Source organism: Triturus cristatus, chromosome 3_2 (assembly GCF_964204655.1).
Source record: "Triturus cristatus chromosome 3_2, aTriCri1.1, whole genome shotgun sequence".
In the NCBI taxonomy this organism is placed as follows: Eukaryota; Metazoa; Chordata; class Amphibia; order Caudata; family Salamandridae; genus Triturus; species Triturus cristatus.
Window position 1 is genome coordinate 509,928,476 of NC_140584.1, and position 20,453 is coordinate 509,948,928.

General features: G+C 52.1%; 1 protein-coding gene across 4 annotated transcripts in view; it reads left to right on the forward strand.

Moving 5' to 3' along the window:
- The window catches only part of USP47 (ubiquitin specific peptidase 47), a 1,403,064-nt gene that overhangs the window by 1,056,581 nt on the left and 326,030 nt on the right, over window positions 1–20,453 (forward strand). For all 4 annotated transcript variants that reach the window (XM_085648190.1, XM_085648191.1, XM_085648188.1 and 1 more), the window contains one exon: window positions 975–1,150. In XM_085648190.1, the coding sequence (XP_085504316.1) occupies window positions 975–1,150 (176 nt within the window). The remainder of the gene's footprint in view (window positions 1–974; window positions 1,151–20,453) is intronic.

Here is a 20,453-nt window from a genome sequence, read left to right on the forward strand (position 1 = left end):
ATGCCTATACGCACATGTCTGCTGGGCCTGCTGCCTGAAATAAGGGCAAATAAGCGAAAGTTCTGTATGGTTACCTTGCTTCTAGCTAAGCGGAGAATATCATCATGCTGGGGTAGTAGGAGGGCTCCTAGGGTTAAGCAATGGATTCAAGACCTGACGTATTGCAAAGAGACCTTGCAAACATATGAGGAAGAACTACCACTGGGTTCTAGGCCTAGAGACTACTGGCAGTATTTAGTTCAATACTTACAAACATACCAGGTAGACTAATTATGATTACCAGCTGCACTGTACATGATGCGAGTCCTAGCAACATGGTTTAATTATCACCAAGGGATGAAGAATGTTGTTGTACCAAGGCCTGTAAGTTACATATGTGTTGACTCTGTATGTGTTTTCTTGCATTGTTGAAACATTCAAAAAAAAAAAATGCTCCATTTTCTGATCCGTTCAGTGTGATGTCATTGTGTGTAACATTTTCTTTGAGAGATCCTATTTAAACCTTCCCAGTGTTTTCCTAGGCCAACGTGGCTAAACACCAGAATCACTGGACCTGAATGCTTTGCAAACCAAGAGTCATGCCGTAATGAATTGTGCTTGGCTAACTTTGTCGACAGATTAATACAGTGGTTGTAATTTCTTGTAGCGACTATAGTATTCAGTTTGCCAGCTTAGATCCAGAGAGTAACCTGACTGACACAATTTTACTCTGGCTAACCATTTTTTCCCGGTACTGATTTCTCTCCAAATGTTTACTGTTAACCTTATGAAAACCGACCTCTGAGTTCTACTTCCTACTATTTTAGGTGGTCGTAGATGCTACGTAATTGAGAACCTAGAGCACTTATTTCATTGTAAACAAAATGCCCAGCATCTGTTGCTGTGTTCGTGTTTGATACATTTATGGGAAAAGCGATGATAAAGATATACTCACACTATTATTTGTTTGTATTTGTTTTTTTTTTGTCTTTCAGCATTGATCGTACATGTTGACAAAAGAATTACCCTGGCCGCCTTCAAACAACAAATGGAACCCTTTGTTGGAGTATCATCCTCGCAGTTTAAGGTCTTTCGAGTCTATGCTACCAATCAGGAGTTTGAGAGCGTTCGACTGAATGAATCTCTCTCTTCATTTTCAGATGACAATAAGGTTAATACTTAACACTGTTCTTGAATATGTACAGGCATGTATTTGAAAAACTATGCACTGAAGAGAATGCCAAAAATTCTTCAGTTTTTTTTCCTATGTAATTTGCAATGGCATAGAGTTTAACTCTTTTCCTAGCATTGAAAGTGATTAGCAGATCCTTAACATTTGTAGCCTGACTGGGGGCCGAGTAGAGAAATGGGGTAGCAAGATGGGACAGATCGGAGATTAAATGACTTTTACAGCATAAGTTTGCTCTTCGAAGTGACTTCCATTATTAAAATAAGGATCTAATCGTAGTCTCAACTAACAAGAACATCAACTTGTTTAAGTCGTGCACCACTAAGATTAAAATATGATTTCTTTTGAGCTACTTTTCTTTCCTCAAGCCGTTGAAAATAGTTCCTTGTGATTGAATTAGAGGCATCTACTTTACAGAACAAAACAATTGTCTTTCATGTGGCTGTACTAAAACCCTGACCAATGTTTTCTGATAATTCACATCTCTAAGAAGTGCCCTTGAGGCTTAGGTTTACCTGTTAGTCTCATTTCCAAGTTTACCGAACTCTGACCCTCCCCCTTTAAAAGACATTTTTTATGTGTGATTTGAATTACATATCTGAAAGAAACACATAGTGATAGATTCCTTACCTTAGAATTACCCCCAGGTGTCAGACTGGATCCGGAAAGTTTTCGTTAGCAGTTCTACTGCGCGACGAAAGGTGGCGTTGTGTGGCTCTGCGTCCGTCGTCGGCGTCGTGGTCGCCGAGATGACGTTGCGGCAGCTACTTAGCTGCCGCCCTCGCGCACCACCAAGCGCAGATCCGTAGAGAGCTATACCCCCAGTCACACTTTGACTGAGTTTTTTTAGGCCTTTTTGTCTCCTTTCTAGTCAATCGGCTCCTGGTGCTGTAGGGATGCCTGGCTTCAAGTCTTGCGGGGACTGTCATCGTATGATGTTGGTGACGGATCCGCACCGCGTGTCTCTCTACTGCCTGGGGCGCGACCACGACCCCAAGTTGTGCCCCGACTGCCGGGCCATGGCGCCAAAGTCTTTGCAGGAGCGGTCCCGAAAGCTGCTTGAAGTCCGGCAGTCGGCTTAGCGCCGCTCAAGGTCCTGGTCCTGTCTGGATCGTAGTCTTTGCACTCGGGTCATGTAAGACTAAGCATCACAACAAGGCGAAGAAGCGTCATCGATCACCGACTGCCCGTCGCACGACGCAGCTGGGGGTGGTGCCTCCCTTGCGGCTCCGGCATAGCCTACAGTGTCGCCGTCAGCCTACCCGCCTTTCTCGGGTCCGTCGACGACTCCGGCCCAGCTGCAGGAATTTCTGGCAGCCATGGCCTGCATCTTTGGGCCATTGGGCCCCGCCGGTGCGCCCTTGGGCCCCGCAGTCCCGACTGGGGGTCCTCGCCCTTTACTGTCGGCGGCTCTAGCATCACTGACGGCTTCGGCCCCGGCGCCGCAGGGCCCCCAAGGATCCAGGCCTGGATCCCGGTCGACGCCGGTTGACCTTGTGACAACTCCACCGACGTCAACCCCACCACTCCACTCCCAACGTTGCTCGTGCCCCCGGATGTCGGCGTTCCCGGTTTCAGCCCTGAAGTGGACACGGGGCCAGAACAGCGTCGCTTGACTCCGACGCCGATGGGGCCTTTCTACCCCTATGTCCACCAGCCTCCGTATTTTCGGCCTGTTCCATAGCCTTTGGAGGAAGGGGAGGACTGGGAGGGGTCTGAGGACCCTCTCACAGCAGTGTGAGTTTGACCCGGACTGAGTTGAGGATTTGGGGAATGCCAGCGGTCTTGACACCTCTCCTGACCTTGGCATGCTAACTCCTCCTACCGCGGCTACGGAGGAGGGTGTGAGTTATTCAGTGGCGTTGCGTAGGGCGGTCGAGGCTCTCCACCTTGAACTCCCTACAGTGGCCTTCTGGACTAACCTCCTGACAGAAGTGCTTCAGCTGGCGGCTACCTCTGCGGAGCCACTGCTGCCCTTTAATGATGCACTTTCGGATGTTCTTTTGGGCACCTGGTCCAGGCCCAACACAGGGGCTCCGGTGGATAGGAACGTGGCCCGACGCCATCGTCCGGCCCCGGGCGACCCCCTCTTTCTCTCCCAACACCCCACCCCTTGGTTGTCCAAGTCTCTACGTCCCAAAGCATCTTGCCTACCGCAGCTCCGGATAGGGAATCCAAAAGACTGGAACAGTTTGGGAAGAAGATTTTTTCTTCCGCCAGTTCAGAGCTGCGGTCTGTGAATACCGCATGCCCCTTGGGCCGTTATTCCCACTCTGTGTGGGATACGGTGGCGCAGGTGCGGCCTCAGTGTCCGGAGGAGGCCCGGACAGTGTTCTTCAAAGCTAATGCTGAAGGTAGAGATGTGGCAAAGTTCACAATACGATGTGGCCTTGACACCGCAGACTCGATGGGCAGAGCGATTTCCACAACAGTGGCGCTCCGCCGCCACGCCTGGCTGAGGACTACTGGCTTCTCGGTGGATGTCCAGAAAACACTGATGGACATGCCCTTTGATGGCATTCGCCTTTTTGACAACAAGGCAGATAATGCGTTGGAGCATTTTAAGGACTCGCGGGCTACGGCCAAATCCTTGGGCCTTTCGGCCACTCGCGCTCCCCTGCCTTCTACTTTTCGCTCCTTTTGTGGCCACGGAAGGGGCACCCCAACACGTTCGCTTAAGAGCCTCAGGCCGCAGCAGCAACAGTCTCAGCGCGGTCGCGGATGTGGGACCCGCAGAGGCAGGGCAGAGGGCCAGCGGGTGGGTCACTCCACCTCTACCATGGCCACCACTGCCTCCAAACCTTCCTAGTCCGGTTTTTCACGCCCATCAAACACCAGTGGGTGGCAGGATTCGCCATCACCTCCCCACCTGACAAATAGTCTGAAGGGGCTACTCCCTCCCCTTCGAGACTAGCCCTCCAGCCATGCCACCCCAGTACCACCGCATGTCGGGGGATCACTTGGCACTTCTTCAACAGGAATTTCTGGCCCTCTTGGCCAAGGGGGCCATCAAGCGCGTTCCTGCGCCAGAAGTAGGTCGTAGTTGTTATTCCCACTACTTTCTGGTGCCCAAGAAGGACAAGGGCCTGTGTCCTATCTTAGACCTCTGGAATGTCAATCGCTTCCTCTGGAAGGAGAAGTTCAAGATGTTAACTCTGGCTCAGGTCTTGTTTGCCCTTGACCCTGGAGACTGGATTGTAGCGTTGGATTTTCAGGACGCATATTTCCATATTCCCGTCCTGCCGGCCCACCGGCGTTACATGCGGTTTCCGGTAGGCCACAAGCACTTTCAGTTTACCGTGCTTCCCTATGACCTTGCCAGCACCCCTCGGGTGTTCACAAAAGTAATGGCGGTGATCGCAGCTCATCTGCGCAGATCAGGGGTTCCAGTCTTCCCCCTTTCTCGACGACTGGCTGTTAAAGGCGGGATCGCCCCAGGCAGTCATCTCCCACCTTCAGACTACGGCCGACCTCCTGCATTTGCTGGGGTTCTCCAGCAATGTGCCGAAGTCGCACCTGATTCCCTCTCAGAAGCTCCTCTACATCGGTGCGGTTCTGGATACAACGCTCTTTCGGGTCTATCCTCCCGAACAGCAAGCCCAGGATATTCAGGCTCTGATTCTGATTTTTCGGCCTCTATCCTGGGTTTCAGTCAGGCTGACCCTGAGGCTGCTGGGCCTCATGGCCTCCTGCATCCAGCTGGTCGATCATGCCAGATGGCATATACAGGCTCTGCAGTGGGACCTGAAGTTCCAGTGGGTGCAGCACCAGGGGAACCTGTCCGAGTCCGTCCAGATCTCGGAGGGCACTGCAAGACAGTTGCAGTGGTGGCTCACAAACCGGAATTGGGTCAATGGCAGATCTCTCTCCCTTCCCCAACCGGAGCACACAGTGGTGACGTATGGGGCGGTCACATGGGAGAGGCTGAGATTAGAGGCCTCTGGTCTCCGGCAGAGTCCCGGCTCCTTATCAACCTGCTGGAGCTTCGGGCGATCCGACTTGCACTGAAGGCATTCCTTCCCTCTGTCCGGGGAAGAGTAGTGCAGGTGTTCACGGATAACACCACCGCCATGTGGTACTGCAACAAACAGGGCGGGGTAGGGTTGTGGACCCTATGTCAGGAGGCTCTGCGCCTCTGGACATGGCTAGAACATCAGGGCATTTCCCTGGTGGTTCAATACCTTGTAGGTTCACTGAACGCCAGGGCGGACAAACTCAGCCGCAGGTGCATGATAGATCACGAATGGCGTCTTCACTCGGACGTGGCGCAAGGTTTCTTTCAACAATGGGGAGAGACTTGGTTAGATCTATTCGCCACCGAAGAGAACGCGCAATGTCAGCAGTTCTGCGCGTTGGAATTTCCAAGGCGGCACTCGCTAGGCGATGCTCTTCGTCGCGAGTGGAGTTGCGGTCTGTTGTGCGCCTTTCCGCCTATACCACGTCTACCCAGTGCTGAAGAAGATCAGGCGTGACCGGGCCCAAGTCATTCTTGTGGCTCTGGACTGGGCTCGAAGAGTATGGTATCCTGAGCTACTCAGTATGACAATCGATCCCCCGATCTGACTGCCTCTTCAGTTGGATCTTCTGTTGCAGCAGCAGGGGACGGTACTCACCCAGAACCTGTCCAGTCTCCACCTTCTTGCGTGGAGATTGAGCGGCAGTTGATTCCTTTTGACTTGCCTCCAGAAGTTTACAATGTTATTCTGGCGGCCCTCAACTAAGTTGATATACTCCTGCAGGTGGAACAAACTTGTGGCATGGTGCACAGCAAAGGCTGTGGATCCCCTTTCTGCCCCTCTTTCAGAAGTCCTTTTGATTCTTCTCTCTTTGGCTCAGCAGGGCTCGGCTCTGGGCACTATCAAGGGCTACTTTTCTGCTGTTTCGTCCTTTCTCAGGCTCCCTGATCAGCCCTCTCTCTTCAAGTCCCCTGTTGTAAATAGATTTTTCAAAAGCATTACTCTCCTTTTCCCTCCTATTCCTTTTGTGATACCATACTGGGACTTGAACCTGGTTCTTACATATTTGATGTGCGCTCCCTTTGAGCCTCTGCTCAACTGTCCTCTACGTCTCTTAACCTTGAAGACTGCTTTCCTGGTTGCCATCACCTCCGCTAGGAGAGTGAGTGAGCTCCAGGCTCTTTCTTGAAAACCTCCTTTTCTATCTGTCCATCCGGACAAGGTTGTGCTCTGAACCTGTCTATCCTTTCTGCCAAAAGTTGTCACTGCTTTTCACATCGGGCAAACCATCACTTTGCCCACCTTCTTTCCGCCTCCTTCCAGCGAGGAAGAGAGGCTCCACCGTCTGGACCCAAAACGTGCGCTCTCATTCTACATGAACCGCACACAACAGTTCTGGGTGGATGACCAGCTCTTTGTTGGCTACGTAGGCGCCAAGAAAGGTCTGGCCTTACTCAAGCCGACCATTTCCCGATGGGTCGTCATGTGTATCAAAGCCTGTTATTCTTTGGCTAAAAAGGAGCCTCCAGTGGGGCTGCTCGCCCATTCCACCCGGGCAACGGCAGCCACTACAGTATTGGGATGTGGTGTCCCCCTGCAAGACATCAGTCAGGCTGCTTCGTGGGCCTCGCTGCACACTTTTACTAAGCATTTTTGCCTGGACAGCCAAGTCCGGAGAGACAGCTTCTTTGGCAGTTCTGTTCTCCGGGACTTCCTGGTGTGATCTTGGTTTGCAGACCCACCACCAGGGGTGGTATTGCTGGGGTATCTATTCTAAGGTACGGAATCTATCACTACGTGTTTCTTTCATATGAACAAGTTACTTACCTTCGGTAACTATATATCTGTAAGAAACATTAGTAGTGATAGATTCCTTGCATCCCCACCAATCCTCCCCGTTCTGCGAACTGATTTCTAGGGTTAAGGTTATCCTTTTCAGGGCCCAGTGGTCAGTATCTTACACGGCTCTGCGTACCTGGCGTGGAAAGTTGTGTACAGAACTGACGAGGGTGGCATCTAAGTAGCTGCTGCGACATCATCTCGGCGACCACGACGCCGACGACGGACGCGGAGCCGCACAACGCCACCTTCCGACACGCAGGGGTACGGCTGAAGAAAACTTTCCATATCGAGTCTGACACCTGGGGGTAATTCTAAGGTAAGGAATCTATCACTGCTAATGTTCCTTACAGATATATCATTACCGAAGGTAAGTAACTTGTTCTTTAGCAGTAACAACACTTTTATCTGAAAGAAAAGCAGATTTTTTCTGCACGTGTGCAGTCCACTTTGAGCTAATCAGTATGCCCTAACCATTACAGAGGATAATGCATCAAGAGCATTGAAGCAAGCATTCCCCTCCCATCAACAGCCTCGACTGGCTTTCCTTCCCTTCTTCATCTGACTCCCAGCTTCCGATCTTTTTTTTTTTTCCCCTGGAAAAGGTGTAAAGAACTTTGCATTCAGAAAAAACGTTTGAATTACAATAACCGTCTCCAGCTGGGTACCTCTATTGCTCCTTCAGTTTTCTCAATTTTTGGCACAAGTAAGACATGAAAGACTTTAAAACCCTACTTTTCCTTTGTCAGTGGGATTGTAATACTACAAAATAAGACAAAATAAAGGCAGGCATTTTGGTCTTGAACAAAGCTCTTTTTATGCTGTCAGCGTCCTCATCACTAACTAGATAAACCTCCAAGAAAATCAACAGCTCACACAGTCCAATCTCCTGTATTTCTTGATGCCATTCATGAGCTGTGATTCCAAATAAATAAAGATAAACTAAGCTATCCTGCCCAGCCATACAGTTAATAGGAGATGGTATAAGTTCTGAATTTCTGATGGATACTTTTACCTGCAGATTCCTCGCATTTTGACTATCACATGTATCAGATTGAATCCAGAAACTTTTCAGTAGCTCTCGACACTGGTAGGGGTTGCCGCCCCCACAGCCACTTGCCCATAGAGGTGCCCTCAAGACGTGACTGGCTCCATAAAACACATCAGTTGATGCACTGACATCTGTTCACTTCTTTCTGTGCACACATCCATCATTTCTCTTGAGGAGATTAATTGGCTTTTGTCGCCCTTTTTAAAAATAAATTCAAGTGCAGGTCCATTATGTGTCCCTCAAGCTTTCAGGGTTTAAACCTTACAGGGACTGGGCAAATGTCCATCACAACCATGCCTGATATCTGCCTGTGATCTTACCACATTGTCAGTGCCTGCGTTTCCTGCCTGCCTATGCACCCCAAAACGGTCAAGCAATGGGAAGCCAAGATGGTCATGGCCCGGGCAAGGGGATGAACAGTGACCTAAGAGGAGGTCCAGACCAGTATCAAGAAAACTGTAGTCGCACCTTCGTCGAAGTCATAGAAAGACAAAGAAAAGGAAAGTCGTCACAACTCAGCGTCTGTTTACTAAGAGCAAGTCCCATAAACTCCTCCCACACGTCACAAGCATCCTCTTGGGAGCCACAACTGGCAAAAGAACCCAGGGAAAATCCGGCACCTGTGGATCCTTTGTACCCACCTCCCATCCCAGAGCTGCTGCCAGTCAGCCCTACCCAGAGTTTCCTGACCCTGAATGCAATGTAAGACATTTTCAGATGCATCATGCTCCCACTCCCTTGCAGCCCCAACCAGCCCCATGGGTCCAGTAGGATACGCCTTCTGAGCTATTCACATGCTGCACTCTAGAGCTTTCATTCTATTTTTCCCATTGCCACCTGTCACTTTGACTCCAACCCAACCATGACTTTGACTCCTGCTACAGGCTCGGCCCCACACCCGATGCCACCTCCTATCACGATCCAGCTAGGCTCTTCACCTTCGACACTAAACCAAATTACCTCTCTGGCGCTGCCCTTGACTCCACTGGCTCCATAGTCCACACCACCAGCGCCTCCAGTCTCTCCTGCACCTCAACCCCTAATGCCAGATCATTTCCTTCAATTGATTTTCCTCCACACCATTCTTGAATCGAAGCTCAGCGCCTCACAGAGGAAGAAGGATACTTTTTTGGAGCCCCAACCCCAATGAGGATTCCTTCACAGGCAACCAGGCAGAGCATTTGGTAATGTTAGACTCCGACTTCTCTAGTCTTAAGGATGATAGAAGCCGGGACACAACACCTGAATGGGAGCCATACTCCCCAACTGGATTTCCTACCCTGTTGGTCACCTCTGGTCATTAAGAAGATGGCAGAAATGTTGGATATTCAGCTTCCATCCACTGAAACCTAGGTCAATATCTTAACAGAGGTTTTACACACTGTGTCCCATTCGGCGGAATCTCTTTTGCCTTTTAATGAGGCCCTCTGTTAGACCTGGCATCCATGGTTTGGTTTCCCCTTACTTCTTGTTTTGCCTTCTGACCTATTTTACTGACTTCATGTTTTTGCTGGTCTTCGAATTCTGGGCAGTTTACAGCTCCTAACATATCCACAATGGCCATATTTAATGTACTTCGAAGTCCCTGGTAAAGTGCACCACATGTGCCCAGGACCTGTAAATTAAATATTAGTGGGCCTGCAGCACTCGCTGTGCCACCCACTCAAGTAGCCCTTTAAACATGTCTCAGGCCTGCCATTACAGAGTCTGTGTGTGCAGTTTTAAATTGCCATTTAGACCTAGCAAATTAACCTTCTTGCCAGGCCCAAACCTTCCTTTTTAATCCAAATATGTCACCCCTAATGTAGGCCCTGGACAGCTCTCAGAGCAGTGTGCATTGTATTTAAAAGGCTGGACATATGCTTTTAAGTTTTACATGCCGATGTAGTGAAAAACTCTTACATTTGTTTTTCACACTGCAAGGCCTATTTCTCACATAGGTTAACTTTGGGATTACTTTATTACATTTTATAAATCTAATTTCCAATTGGGAAAAGATAGATATATCTGAAAGAAACACGTTAGTTAGATTCCTCACCTTAGAATATCCCCAGGCGTCAGGCTGGATCCGGAAAGATTTTTGTAGCAATACCCCTTGCGCGTCGCTAGGCGTCGTCTGCGGCTCCGCGTCCGTCGTTGGCGTCGTGCGCCGGAATGACGTCGTCGGAGTACTCAGACGCCGCCCTCACGCGCTGACGTCAGTTCTTCTTTTTTCCGCGCCAGTAAGCGCCGATCCAGGAAGAACTTACCCCTAGTCATTTTTTGGCTAACTTTTTTGACTTATTTTGGTCTATCGATGTGAGAAGTTGGCCTGATATATGATGGCACTAGTTCTAATGTACACCTTGTAACAGTCCAAACAACCCTTATGGTTATTGGTTGTAAAGTCAACCGTATAGACCAGCTATCCTAGTGGTAGCATGGACAAGAGCAGTCTTAGGCTAAACTCTGTATGGCATGTGAAGCCAGCTGTTATACCATTATGATCCCTTGAATACCAAATGAAAGGACACCACACCAGATATATATAAAATTAGAATGTATTTATTCTAACATATACCCTCAGCACTCTTTGAGTTCAGAGGTCTAAGCACAACAATTTCTTAAGTAGCATACGTTAAGTTACACAGGAAAAATACTGTTGGGCCCAGGGGCCACGCAAACCATATACTAAGAAAGTGGTATAAGTACCACGTCACGAACAGGGAGTAGGCCTAGGGCCTAGGGAATCGCTGGGGCTACACTACCCTACCAATAGGAAGTGGGATGCCCACGGGAAGCATGTGCAGTGTGGAAACACACACGCGGGTTGCATTAAAGTCAATGGGAATGTAACAGTTAGAAATAGGAAGAATAAGGACACTTCCGAAGTAACTAGGAGGAAGCAACTAAAGACTTAGACACTTGGCTAGTCAATATCCACTGGAGCACCGGAGTACTCTCGTTACCTCACCCACAGGAGACGGGTGCATAGGTGTGAAGATGTGTCGCGTGTCGTCGCTGGATCCTATGGATGCCTGAAGAACAGATACTGGCAGGCGGCCAGGAGGAAGATGTTCCGGGGATCCAAGGGTGGATCTTGAAGGAAGAACACCTGCAAGCAGAGGGGACAAAGTCTGGGTCACTAGCCAGTGACCGTGTGGAACCAGGTAGGAACCAGGCGATGTCGTGCAGAACACAGGTGATGTCTTGAAGCTTGTCTCTGCAGCTGCGTTGACCAGGAGGCGTCGAGGACGACCATAACCAGGGTACGAGCTGTCCCACGAAGGATCTTGATGCTGGCGGAGTGGAAGTCCCGATTGGAGTCAACAAGCCTTGGCAAAGGCACCCCACGCGGAAAGGGAAATTCGCTTCAGGTGCAGACCAGGAAGGTCTGAGGTGCTTCTCTTTCACAGGGAAGCAAGGGCCAGTCTGGAGGAGCCAAACCAGCGGTGAAAAGTTAAGGGTTCGTCGTCACTGAGGCTACTAGCCAACGGGCAAGCAACCGGACAGACGCGTCGAGCAGGAAAATGTAGAAGGGCCCCACGCAGAACTCGTGGAGTGTGGAGGGCTGATCTTCGGTGCAGATGGTGCTCGGGGTTGGGGCTTCTCAATCCCCAGAGCACAACTTCGAGGATGCCTCAGAAGCTGCGCTGGAAGCTACTCGCCAATTTTCCCAGGTAGCCGGTCCCACGTCTCTCGTCGCCTCCACGGATCTCAGCTTGGCTGTGGATGTGGATCAGGGTCAGAGAAGTCTGGAGGTCAAGGCGCTGGTTGGGCTCTGCAGTCTGTTCCTCGTAGAACTTTGGCAAAGCGAACGGCAGATCGCTTGTGGGTGCCTGTTTGCACAGGGTGGCCACTCCTTGGCCACAAGGGAGATTCTTCAGTCTTCTTGTCGTCGAATGTCGAAGGTCCAGAGTTTCGTGTCTAGTTTCAGTTCAGGATAATCCAAAATCCTAGGGACTCAGCTCCCACTCTTATACTAATCTGGGGGGCTGGGTTACCTGCTAGGTCCCTCCTATGGGTGGGACCAGGGAGGGGGGTGGTTACACCCCCTTCCCTTTGTCCAGTTTCGCGCCAGGACTAGGGCTGAAGTGCCCCAGCACCGGTTTGAACCGGCCTATGCATGGGACACCTTGTGTGCCCCAGGCAGTGTCTCGTTTCTTTCATCCCTCCCTGCCCCAATACACTAAGCCCTGTCTAGGGTGGTGCTAGCACCTCCCAAGGAAGGAAACCTATTGTCCAAGCCTCCCTCGCTGGAAGGACTCCCAGCAGCAGGAGGTCAGACTTGTGTCTGTGGCAGCAGCATCCATTTTGTGATGCTGGGGCTCTGGTTAACTTTAACCGGGTAGTAGGTTTTTAACATGTCTTCTCCCTCTAGAAGGGGGGAATACTATCCTCATCGCCAGAAATGGTGTGGGGGTAGTATTCCAAAGTGTTAGACACCTTACACGACATGTTTTGATAAAGCCAAACCATAGTTACCATAACCGCGAGGATTATAAGGCACTTTAAGAGTATATGGTAGACGATATCATAGAACAGCTATAAGGACATGGTTCCGAAAGCTGCAGACAGGCCCAGCTCATGCTAGAGCACCATCTCACATGTTACCAAGCACTCTGCCTTCAGGATTGTTAAGGCCTGCCATAGGAGTGGCTGAAAGGTTACCCATGTGTCTATATATAAGGTAGGTATAGGGATACTATACCTAAGCAAGGGGTGATTATACAACCCTGCTCCAGCTGAGTGATCAGCCAGATGTGTCATGATGGGAGGCCAGCCAGGGGTGGCATAATACATGCTGCAGCCCCTGGTAGCCCTAGGGTACACCCATGCCCTGGGTACCTAAGGTACGTGTACAAGGCCCTAGAGGGTGATCCTTACCAATTGGGGTATGTACCTAAAGTACATAGTGTGAATTTAGAGAGAGAACAGCTGGGTTGTGGGTCTGATTAGCAGGCCCACAGCCACATCTAAGTCGAAAACCAGTGAAGCAAAAGCAAAAGGTGGGGGTGAACATAGAAAGCAGACCCTACTCTCCTACAATCGACTCGACTCTGGTGCCGGTAGGATGCCTGGTTTCAAAGCCTGTGACGCCTGTCACCGCCTGATGTCGGTGACGGATCACCATCGCCGGTGCCTTTATTGCCTGGGGGCCTACCATGACGCGGAGTCGTGCTTTGATTGCCAGGCCTTGACATCGAAAGCTAAGCGGGAGCGGTCCTGTAAGCTTCTCGAGCTTCGGCACTCTGCTCCGCGCCGCTCTCGGTCCCGGTCCAGGAGGAAGTCCAAGGACCGATCGCTGAGCCGCAGCCATTGTCATCGCTCGTCGGGGTCTTCGGGTAAGCCGAAGCAATCCAAGAAGTCCAAGAGACGACATCGCTCTTCAGACTCCCCTCGCCGGTCGCGCGACTCGGCTGAGGGTCAGGGTGGTCCCACCCCCGCGGCTCCGTCGGAGGCGCAGGAGCCGCGTCCGTCCCCATACCCGCCGGTCCCTGGGACTGACGCGACTCCGGCGGAAGTCAGTGCCTTCCTCTCGGCCATGAGGGGCCTGGCTCGGCCGTAGACGCCTGTAGGCGTGCCTTCGGGCCCCGCAGGTTCGACTGGGCGACCTCGCGTGCCGGCGGCTCCGGCCCTGGCGCCGTCGACGGCTCCTGCCCCGACGCCGCAGGTCCCTGAGGGATCCAGGCCTGGATCTCGGTCGGCACCGGTCGACCTCACAACGCCTCCTCCGCCGACACCGGTTCCACCTCCGACGCCGTCCCCGGACGACGTCGTTCCCTGGTCCGGGCCCGACGCCGGCACCGCTGCCAGCGCAGATTGGTGAACGCTTCATCTACTGCCCGGCTCCGATCATTCCTCCTGTTTATCGGGAATCGTATGACGAGGGCGACTGGGAGGGGTCTGAAGACCCTATGGCCGCTCAGGCCCAACTTTCTCAGGACTTGGCAGAGGAATTAGGGGATGCCAGCGGTCTGGATACCTCCCCGGACGCTGATTTCATCTCTCCTCTGACTGTGGCCTCGGGGGAGGGTGTAGCCTTCTCAGTGGTGCTGCGCAAGGCGGCCGAAGCCCTAGGGCTCGAGTTGCCTGCTGTGGCCGTGAGGACTAACGTCCTCACAGAGGTCCTTCAACCGACAGCAAGCTCCACTGAGCCTCTGCTGCAGTTTAATGAGGCCCTCATTGACGTACTGCAGGGCACTTGGTCCAAGCCCTCCACAGTCCCTCCTGTGGACCGGAACGTTGCCCGGCGCCACCGCCCTGCTCCGGGCGACCCCAGTTTCCTCTCCCAACACCCCACCCCTGAGAGTCTGGTTATCCAGGCCTCAACCTCCCAATCCTCATTCCCGTCCGCTCCTCCGGATCGGGAATCCAAGAGGTTGGAACAGTTTGGCAAGAAACTGTTCTCGTCCCTGAGTTTGGGGCTGCGGTCTTTAAATACCGCTTGCCTTTTGGACCTTTATTCCCACTCTCTGTGGGATACGGTGGAGGACGTGCTGCCCTTGTGCTCGGTGGAGGCCCGGACACGACTCGCTCAAGCACTTGCTGACGGTCGAGATGCAGCACGGCATGCCATACGGTGTGGACTTGACACCACGGACTCCCTGGGTCGGGCGATTTCCACCACGGTGGCGCTTCGGCGTCACGCCTGGCTGAGGTCCACGTCATTTTCAGGGGATGTCCAGAGTTCCCTCATGGACATGCCCTTTGAAGGCGGACAGTGCGCTGGCTCAGTTCAAGGACTCCCGGGCCACGGCCAAGTCCTTGGGTCTTTCGGCCCCGCGGCCGCAAACTTCCACCTTTCGTCCCTTTCATGGCCAAGGAAGGGGCGCCTCCTCACGTCCGCCCAGCCACCGGCCGCAGAACCAACCTGCATGCGGTCGCGGACGATGATTCCGCCGAGGCGGTACTGGAGGTCAACGTGCCGGCAGCATCCGCCTCAAAGCCCTCCTAGTCCGACCTTTCAGGCCCATTCAACGCCAGTGGGCGGCAGAGTTCGCCATCACCTGCTCCACTGGCGCTCCATCACGTCGGACAGGTGGGTGCTGCAAATCGTCCGAAGGGGCTACTCCCTCCCCTTCGAGACAACCCCTCCAGCCATGCCACCGCTGAACCACCGTATGTCAGGGGATCATTTGCATCTTCTACGAGAGGAAGTTTCGGCCCTCTTGGCCAAAGAGGCCATCGAGCGCGTTCCTGGTCCAGAAGTAGGTCGTGGTTGTTATTCCCACTACTTTCCGGTTCCCAAGAAGGGCAAAGGGGGCCTATGCCCGATCTTGGACCTCAGGAGTGTCAACGCCTTCCTCCGGAAGGACCGGTTCAAGATGCTCACTTTAGCTCAGGTTCTGGCTGCCCTAGACCCTGGAGACTGGATGGTAGCGTTGGACTTGCAGGACGCTTATTTCCACATCCCGCAGGCCCACAGGCGTTACCTGCGGTTCACGGTGGGTCAGGAGCACTTTCAGTTCACCGTGCTCCTCTTCGGCCTCACCAGTGCCCCTCGGGTGTTCACGGAAGTGATGGCGGTGGTCGCAGCTCATTTGCGCAGATCAGGGGTTCCAGTCTTCCCCTATCTCGACGACTGGCTGTTGAAGGCGGGCTCGCCCCAGCAAGTCGGCGCAGTTCCGGGTCTTTCCACCGAAACAGCGGGTCCGGGACATTCAGGCCCGGATTTCCATCATCCGGCCTCTGTCCTGGGTTTCGGTCAGGTTGGTGCTGCGGCTTCTGGGGCTGATGGCCTCCTGCATCCTGTTGGTACCTCACGCCAGGTGGCGAATGCGGGCTCTGCAGTGGGACCTGAAGTTTCAGTGGGCCCAGCATCGAGGCAACCTGTCCGGCGATGTCCTGATCTCGGAGGGCACTGCGAACCAGCTGCAGTGGTGGCTCAGGAATCGCGATTGGGTCAGCAGCAGATCCCTCTCCCTACCCCAAACGGAGCATGTCGTAGTGATGGATGCGTCCCTCCTGGGATGGGGGGCCATATGGGAGAGGCGGAGATCAGAGGACTCTGGTCTCCGGCGGAGACTCTGCTCTATATCAACCTATTGGAGCTGAGGGTGATCCGACTTGCACTGAAAGCCTTCCTTCCCTCTGTCCGGGGAAGTGTCGTGCAGGTGTTCACGGACAACACCACCGCCATGTGGTATTGCAACAAACAGGGCGGGGTGGGGTCGTGGACCCTTTGTCAGGAGGCTCTGTGCCTCTGGACATGGCTGGAACATCAGGGCATCACCCTGGTGGTTCAACATCTGGTGGGCTCTCTGAACGCCAGAGCAGACGAACTCAGCCGCCGGTGCATGATGGATCACGAATGGCGTCTGAACTCAGACGTGGCGCAAGGTCTCTTTCTGCAGTGGGGAGAGCCTTGGTTAGATCTATTCGCCACCGAAGAGAACGCGCAATGTCAGCAGTTCTGCGCGTTGGAATTCCCAAGGCGGCACTCGCTTGGAGACGCTTTTCGTCGCGAGTGGAGTTGCGGTCTGTTGTACGCCTTTCCGCCTATACCACTTCTGCCCAGAGTGCTGAAGAAGATCAGGCGCGACCGGGCCCAAGTCATCTTGGTGGCTCCGGACTGGGCACGAAGGTACTGGTATCCCGAGCTACTCAGTATGTCCATCGATCCCCCGATACGAGGACCTTCTGTCGCAGCAGCAGGGGACGGTCCTTCACCCGAACCTGTCCAGCCTCCACCTCCATGCGTGGAGATTGAGCGGCGGCAGTTGATGCCATTTGACTTGCCTCCTGAAGTCTGTGATGTCATTCTGGCAGCCAGGCGTCCCTCCACAAAGACGGTATACGCCTGCCGGTGGAACAAATTTTTGGCATGGTGCACAGCAAAGGCTGTGGATCCCCTTTCTGCCCCTCTTTCTGAGGTTCTCCTCTTTCTTCTTTCTTTGGCCCAGCAGGTCTCTGCTCTGGGCACCTTGAAGGGTTATCTTGCTGCAATCTCTGCTTTCTTAAGGCTTCCTGATCAGCCTTCTCTTTTCAAGTCCCCTGTTGTCTCACGTTTTCTCAAGGGCATTACTCATATGTTCCCTCCTGTTCCATTCGTAATGCCTCAGTGGGACTTGAACCTTGTTCTTACTTTTCTGATGTGCGCGCCCTTTGAGCCCCTTCACAACTGTCCACTTCGTCTACTAACTCTGAAAACTGCCTTCCTGGTGGCTATCACCTCCGCTAGGCGGGTGAGTGAGCTGTCAGCTAAGCCTCCCTTCCTTTCGGTTCATTCGGATAAGGTTGTCTTCCGGACCCATCCTTCTTTCCTTCCTAAAGTCGTGACTCCCTTTCACATCGGGCAATCTGGCACGCTGCCCACCTTCTTTCTGCCTCCTTCAAAAGATGAAGAGAGGCTCCACCGTCTGGACCCAAATCGTGCGCTGTCATTTTATTTGGACCGCACAAAACAGTTCCGGGTGGACGACCAACTTTTTGTTGGATATGTAGGTGCGAAGAAGGGTAAAGCTGTGCACAAGCGGCCCATCTCGCGATGGGTCGTGTTGTGTATTAAACTCTGCCATTCTTTGGCGAAAAAGGTCCCTCCTGTTGGGCTGCGTGCCCATTGCACCCAGGCCACAGCGGCGACAACTGCCTTGGGACGGGGAGTCCCCTTGCAGGACATCTGTCAGGCGGCGACGTGGGCTTCACTGCACACGTTTGCCAAGCACTATTGCCTGGACAGCCAAGTCCGGAGAGATGGCCACTTTGGCCGTTCTGATCTCCAGGACTTTCTGGTGTGATATTGGTTCGCAGCCCCACCTCCGGGGTTGGTATTGCTGGGGTATCTATTCTAAGGTGAGGAATCTAACTAACGTGTTTCTTTCAGATGAACAAGTTACTTACCTTCGGTAACGATGTATCTGTAAGAAACATTAGTTAGTTAGATTCCTCACCGACCCACCCAGCCTCCCCGTTCTGCGAACCGACATCTAGGGTTAAGGTTCTCCCTTTCAGGGCCCTAGATTTTTTTGGCACCAGTGTCGGTCTCTTGCATGGCTCAGCGTCCCTGGCGCGGAAAGCTATGTATAAGAACTGACGTCAGCGCACGAGGGCGGCATCTAAGTACTCCGACGTCATTCCGACGCACGACGCCGACGACGCACGCTGAGCCGCAGACGACGCCTAGCGACGCGTAAGGGGTATTGCTACAAAAATCTTTCCGGATCCAGCCTGACGCCTGGGGATATTCTAAGGTGAGGAATCTAACTAACTAATGTTTCTTACAGATACATCGTTACCGAAGGTAAGTAACTTGTTCTTCAGGTTTGGTGTCTCTGGACTCACAATTTAAAATTGCAACTTATGGTAACATTTTATTTTAAATTGCAAGTCTGAAAGTGCCACTTTTGGAAAGAGGGCATTTTCTTACTTTAAAAATTCTGTGCCCCTGCCTGTCTGAATACACGGCTGAGGTGGGTGACATCCGAGCTTTGTGCTTTCCCTCTAGATAGCCACACAGAAAGAGCGCTTAGTTGTGCCTGAAGGGCCATTCACGTCCTGATGGGCCATCACAAGGCTGATGGGCCATCCTGGGCAGGATGGGAGGGAGGAGCTGACACTTGCACCTAATAGGGCTGTGACGGTCCCCACACAAAGAGCTGCATACCCACCTGTAGTGAGTTTGGAGCCAGAGCAGAGACCTTGTGCACTTCAAAGGCCTCTCTTTGAAGTCTGCCCCACTTCACAGGCACAACTGGGTAGAAGTGATAGCCCCCTGACACTACCAACTCAGTACCCTTCTGGACCTGAGGAGACACTGCCGTGAAGTACTGCTGTGCTGCTGAAAGGCCTGTCACTCTGCTGGACTCCTGCTCTGCTGCCTGCTGCCCTCCTTGCCTGGTAGTGAGAAGGACTGGACCTGCATCTCTACATCTCCAGAACCAAGTGAGTTAAAGAACTTGCTGGATTGTCGCCTGTTCTGAAGTCTTGGGACCTCAAAGACTTCATTCAACCCCTGGACTCTTCCAGATGAGTCCTCTCCTACCATGACAAGTGATGCAATCCAGTCCTCTGCCCTTTGAAGTGGATTTTCTGGCTGCCCATTGATCCACGCATTGCCGCCATTGTGCCAGTCGGAACCGACACACCTGACTTCGAAGCATTACTGCCGAAGAATAGGACATCACATCACCTTTTGCGCTACTTAACAACAACGCTTGGCCTTCATCGCCAGGGATTACATGAAGATGCCTCTCCAACTGCGTGACTCTAAACCAAGGCATTCCCTAGAGTACTAGGATCGATATCGATGCATTGCCTCTGACTGCTCCTCGCATCTTGCTGATGACTCATCCTCTGAGAAGGTACTGTTTGCTGCGCCCTGCATTGCTCCTGTACCCTACCCCGTCTTCATCGTGGTTAGCCTGAACTTTTGGATTTACCCTCGTCAAGCACTTTATGCTTTTAATCAGCATATTTAATCCTTAAAATATCATTACTCTGGTTCCACTTTTAGGATTTTTGTAATTTTGGTCTTGTTTTGTTCATTAAATTAAGCTCTTTGTTTCCATCCTTTTGTGGATTGTTTTTGTATGGTGTTTTCACTGTTTTACTGTTTTAAATGTTGCACAATTACTTTACACATTGCCTCTTAAGTTAAGCCTGCCTGCTCTGTGCCAGGGTACACAAAGGGTGTGTATCTGACTTACCCTCACTGGGATTGTGGTCCCTACTTGGACAGGGTGCATACCTCTGCCAACTAGTGACCCAATTTCTAACACCCTCACAGACCCTGTTCTCGCTGTTTGGGAAAACCCACATCCCCTGATGCTGTACAGTGGGTAATAGTGAGAAGATACTGTCTGCTCCCGGGCGACCCTACTTTTCACTAGTTGCATTCTTCAGTGGAGAGTCTTGCGGTCCAAACATCCTGCTAATCCGAACTCTCCCCAGATGCTTTTCTTACTACCCCATCATACAGAGAATCCAAAAATGATTGAGCAGTTCTCAAAGAAATAGTTTTCACCTGGCTGTTTGGCCCCCGAAATCTTTAAATCTCATCTCAGAACCCCTTTCCAAGGGCCTCGCGGGGTAAGCAGGAGCTACTGGGCCCAACTGTTGTGGTCGTGGTCTTTTATTCCTGATGTCCCAGGTCGAACTTACTATGTGCCCTGAGCAAGTACTACCCCTTCAGCACTTGACGCTCAGTGGTAGCATGGGTCAAACAATCCAAGGCTTCTCAGGGGGAGGTATGTGCGAGTTGTACATTAAGTGACCCCTCCGAAACACACTCAGTAGAGCCAGTAAATGAATGTCCAGATACTTGCTTTTAAGCAAAAGTAGCATTCATATACAAACACAAAGTGAAATATGGCACACAGCAAGTAATATACACTGTCTTCATAAGTCCCGCACTCTAGCATGGTCCGAGTAAGTCCCTGAATCCCACTTCCATGTCTAAGGACTGAGGTTATTCCCCATTAATGTGAATTACTTTGAAGCGCCCACTACTATCTCTAGC